This window comes from Coptis chinensis, chromosome 7 (assembly GCF_015680905.1).
Source record: "Coptis chinensis isolate HL-2020 chromosome 7, ASM1568090v1, whole genome shotgun sequence".
Classification (NCBI taxonomy): Eukaryota; Viridiplantae; Streptophyta; class Magnoliopsida; order Ranunculales; family Ranunculaceae; genus Coptis; species Coptis chinensis.
In genome coordinates this window covers 77,591,431-77,596,569 of record NC_141462.1, presented here as the reverse complement: position 1 = coordinate 77,596,569, position 5,139 = coordinate 77,591,431, and the positions used below count along the sequence as shown (strand labels likewise).

Below are 5,139 nucleotides of genomic sequence, written 5' to 3'. Positions count from 1 at the left end.
AAAGCAGTGGCGTTATCCACTGCAGAGGAGCTTTCTACAGCAGGTGCGAAAGTTTTTGCAGCAGGTGTGAAGGAGAAGTTATCAACTGCAGAGGGTAACACCGCATCACGAGGTGCTGCAGAGAGTGTGAACGAGCAGATCACATCAGTGAACTTATCCCTAGAGGGGGATTCTGAGAAACCCACTTTAGATGGCGTGAAGGAGAATTCTTATAATGAGGGTGCGAAAGTGCTTACAGCAATTGCGAAGACAAAGAATGGGTATGATCAGGTGGGTGGCAGAACTGAGAAATCAGTTGTGAAAAATGTGCTAGGCCCCCAAGCAACAGGCGAGGTGGCTGATGCGGCATGGTCTGAGATCGAGGCATCACTGGAAGAGCTCGGTGTGGCAAGAGGGAAGGAAAATCTGGCAGATAATGGGGCAAAGGTTTCTGTGGCAGCAGCACCGCTTTTTTCGAAAGTTGCGGGGATGCCGACTTCGCTCCTTCAAAAAGAAACTCCATCTATCTTAGCGCCCACCTTTCGATCAAACCTTGAAGAGGCTGTCGGATTACAAGTAGTGAACACCCCTCCTGTGGGTGAGAGTTTTACTTCTCCTATGGCCCATGGCCCTTCCTCCAACATAGTGTCTAACTTCACCGGCCATGAAGAGATTGTTGAGGCAAATTCTTTTACAGAGGATCAGGTTGTCAAATGGGGCACTGAACTAAATCAAAGAGCTGCTAACTTACCATCTCCATCGGATAAGACTAGGGCAGGGAATTGGGTCGGGTTTGACCCGAATCTGACCCGACTCGAACCCGAATAGTTTGGGTTTGGGTCGATTTTTATATCCGTTTACTTATTCGGGTCGGGGTCGGGTCTGTCGGATTCGGATTTGGATTTGGATTCGGGTTCGAATATATTTTTTAGGATTTTTTTAATTTTTAGTGTTATCCGATCGGGTTAGTCGGATATAATTGGGTTCGGGTCGAGTCGGGTTCAAATATTAAATTTCGGATATAATCGGGTTCGGGTTCGGATATTAGGAAACTATTCGGATTCGGATATAGCCATATCCGACTCGAACCCGACCCGATCCTTGCCCTAGATAAGACCAATGCAGACGAGGGTTCGAATGGCAGAGGATTAGACTCATATTCATCGACATCGACAGGACATGTTGAGCCTACATCCTTGGGTGACAAAAACAAGTCCAAATTAATATATGAGGCTAATTCTCTACTGAGATCAGTTAACTGGGTTGATTTAGCGGTTGATGAGAATGAAGAGTCCGGTGAAGAACCATGGCAGACAATAGTAAAGAAAAAGAATAAGCCACAATGGATCTTGCAGGAGTACTCTCCTCTATCCACAAGGGCGAGGAAAAATAACTCAGCATAATCAATGACGAACGTCCAATTCTGGAATGTTCGTGGAATGAGAAGAACATCTCCTAAGTTATACTTAGAAGAAATCATACAGAAGTACAAGCTCCCATTGTTACTCCTTCATGGCTGATTAACAGGGGCTACAACAATAATTTTGCGCATAACCACTCGGATAGCAAAACAGGAAATATCTGGGTTTTTTGGAAGAACGGCATGGCGGTGAATGTGGTTGTCATTAATGATCAGCATATAACGGTAAATATGAATCAGCATTTCATATCTTTTGTACATGCCAAATGCTTCTACATACAAAGAAGAGCCTTATGGGAAGAACTTGGGGTTTTTGGTGCACTAAACACTTCCTGGATTGTAATTGGTAACTTCAACTCCATTACCACAATGAATGAGTTCGTGGATTTCATAAACAATAATGCTCTTTTGGACACGGCCACTCTGGGGCATAGCTTCTCCTGGTGTAATAGGCAAATAGGGAAGAAGCGGATTTTGGCAAAGATAGACAGAGCTCTCATTAGTAACAACTGACTGCTAGCGAATCCTAAATGGAGATGCAAGATATTGCAACGCAAGTTCTCTGACCACTCACCAGTAATGGGATGGTGTAACAAAAACACTAGGCCTAAAAATGTTCCATTCCGGTTTAGAAAGATTTGGCTCGAGCACAATTAGTTCATGAATATGGTAAAGTTAAGCTGGAGTGAGCCAATGTGCGATGGTCCTATTCGTCTTGTCATGCGCAAGCTCAAAAAACTCAAGAGTACTCTAAAGGCCTGGCACAAAAATACATACTGGGGCAATAGAGATAAAATTGCTCAGGCAAACAAATCCCTCAAAGACATCCAAAAACAGCAAGAGTAGGAGTCCTTCGATGTACAGCTGCACTTACAAGAAATGGAAACGGAAAAACTCATCTCAAACCTCATGCACACTGAAGCCACTATGTGGAAACAAAGAGCATGCATCAAAGAAGAGCTAGAAGGGGATAGAAACTCTGCTTATTTCTAGGCTAAAGCACGCATTAGGCAGTCCAAATATTTTATTGAGGAGATCAAGACAGCTGAAGGAACTATATTGCATGACCAAGGTCTTATCAAGGAGTACATGGTACAAGCCTACAAAGTCAAGTTTGAGGCCATCTCGGTACTGCGGAACCAGGAGCTTTTGAACCTCATCCCACATGCGGTTACAGAACAGCAAAATGACATGCTCATAGCTATACCTAGCGGGAGAGAAATAACAGACACGGTCATGGGTATGGATCCACAAAGCTCCCTAGGACCTGATGGCTTTTAGGGCATGTTCTTCCAAAAATGTTGGAGCATTATGAGTGCTGATGTTTGTCAAGCCATTCGTTCATTCTTCACTGATCATATCATCCCGCAAGGAATGAACGCAAATTTTCTGGTGCTGATTCCGAAATGCAAGAATGCTTGGGAAATTGGTCAGTACAAGCCACTCTGTTTAAGTAACTTCCTTTTTAATATTGTTACTAAAATTTTGGCTAACCAGCTAACTTCTATTGCCATGAGCATCATTTGTTGTGAGCAACATGGTTTTTTGAAGGGGAGAACAGGAAGTACGGCAATTGCAATGGCCTCAGAACTCATCAATGATATGCACATAAAAAGATGGGGTGAAAATGCAGTCATCAAATTGGACATCTCTCAAGCATTTGATTCTCTCAGCTGGGATTTCCTTTTTATGGTACTGGAGAGATTTAGATTTAGCCCAAAGTTCCGCGACATGATCAAGAACATTATCAGCAGCGCAAAGATCTCTATTATGATAAATGGTGGACCGTGTGGGTTTTTTTGCACTGGCAGAGGACTTCGGCCAAGGGATCCACTATCTCCGCTTCTTTTTCTATTGTGGAGGATGCTCTTAGCAGAATCGTAGTGAGACTGCAAACTTCAGGCAAAATCATCCCTATGACTTTTATTGGGAATACATACTCTCCATTTCGCCTTCTATTTGTGGACGACATCATCCTATTTGCAAATGGAGGTTTAAAAGGCCTCAGATACTTGAGAAATTACTTAAATGACTACCAACTAGCGGCTGGACAGCTCATTAGCAGGGAAAAAAGTAAGTTGTTCCTCGGAAGCATGACAGACACCAAAAGAAGAAAGGTGGAAGCAATTTTTGACATGAAGGAAGCCTCCTTGCCTGAGGTATACTTGGGGGTACCTTTATTCAAAGGTTGTGTCACATAATCCAGCATGCAAATTCTAGTTGACAAGATCAAAAAGAGAGCAAGTGGATGGGCAGGAAAGTTACTTTCATTTCAAGCGAGAGTGGTCCTTGCACAGACTATACTGAACATCATGCCAGTGTACAACATGAGAATCTACAAATGGCCGAGACAAAGCATAAAGGAAGGGGAAAAAGCCATCAGAAACTTCATCTGGTCTGAAAACCCAGCAGTAAGAAAGACTATCACGCTAAAATAGGCGAAAGTGTGCAAGCCAAAGGCATTGCACCACTCATGAAACTGGCATGACAAATGATCACGACGGACAACCAGTGGTCACAGTATATGGTGCAGAAATACAAATTGAAGCATGAAAGGTGGTTGGCTAGTCACAAATGCTCATCCATCTGGAAAGGGCTGAAATGGGCTTTGGAAGAAATGAAAGGGCATATGGGCTAGTCGATTGGCTCAGATAGCTCTCTAGACGTCTAGAGAGATGATTGGGCTGGCTCAAACTCGGTAATGGCCTTGCATCCGAACTTTGACTGGAGTAATCATTCTTCAAAAGTTCGAGACCTAATTGTGAACAACCAATGGAGCTTTCCTGATAGTTTGATCAATGTCTTCGCTTTTCTAGAAATGAATTTAAACTCTCTGCTGCCTCCAAGTACCGAAATGGAGGATAGAAGAATTTGGAAACCGGATAAGGAAGGGAAATTCTCGGTGTCCTCTGCCTTTGAAACTATCAGAGAGAAGGGGGGCCATTGTCTAGTAGGGAACAATCATCTGGAACAGCTACGTGCACCCCAAGACAGCTGGAATTGTATGGAAAATCTTGCAAAGAATCATTCTGACGGATGATAAGGTGAAGCATAAGTGCATTCCGATTGTTTCCATATGTGATGGATGCAAAGAAGAAGAGGAGAGTTGCGAGCATTTGTTATGGAGATGTCCCACCTCTCAAGCACTTTGGGAATGGATTCTTCAAATATTTCATTTGAATCTGCAAATAACAACAGGAGAGGTAGACATAAAGGGACTTATCAAACCAAAACGACTTGCAAGTCCTTTGATCAGAGAGCTGTGGACTTCTGCGGTTCTAATTATGCTAGTAGCCATTTGGAAGATGAGAAATTCTCAAAGATACAACGACTCAAACTTCAGCTCTGGACACATAAGGAACCAGGTAAGGAAGGGCATTCAAGTTACTGGGCATCTGTCTAAGAGTCACATGTACAACACTGCTGCCAAACTTGCTATTCTACGCTCTTTGGATATCGAATGCAAGCCAAAGCCGTTCAGTGCAATCCAACAAGTTAATTGGTATCCACCTGAACAAGAAGAGATTAAAATTAACCGTGATGGATGCTCACTTGGAAATTCGGGAAGAGGAGGCGCTGGTTTAACATTCAGAGATTACCAATCCAATTTACTTGGAATTCTGGCACAAGGTCTCGGGGTGGTCACCAATTATGAGGCAGAAAGCATCGCGGTTGTATTAACAGCAAAGAGAGCAATTGCTCATGGCTGGAGGGTAATATGGATAGAAACTGACTCCTAA

At 43.3% G+C, this 5,139-nt stretch overlaps 1 protein-coding gene across 1 annotated transcript; it reads left to right on the top strand.

Annotated features, from left to right (window-relative positions):
* The first annotated feature begins 2,710 nt into the window (after positions 1-2,710).
* LOC147489044 (uncharacterized) lies at positions 2,711-5,139 on the top strand. The gene is made up of 3 exons (XM_086574552.1): positions 2,711-3,091; positions 3,211-3,472; positions 4,598-5,139. The coding sequence occupies exons 1-3, from the start codon at positions 2,711-2,713 to the stop codon at positions 5,137-5,139; spliced, it is 1,185 nt and encodes a 394-aa protein (XP_086430678.1).

Coding starts and splice junctions, on each gene's coding strand:
- LOC147489044 (XM_086574552.1), top strand. CDS start 2,711: ATGAGTGCTGATGTTTGTCAAGCCATTCGTTCATTCTTCACTGATCAT. Junction 3,092..3,210: donor GCTGGGATTTCCTTTTTATG/GTACTGGAGAGA, acceptor TTGCACTGGCAG/AGGACTTCGGCCAAGGGATC. Junction 3,473..4,597: donor GCTCATTAGCAGGGAAAAAA/GTAAGTTGTTCC, acceptor AAATAACAACAG/GAGAGGTAGACATAAAGGGA.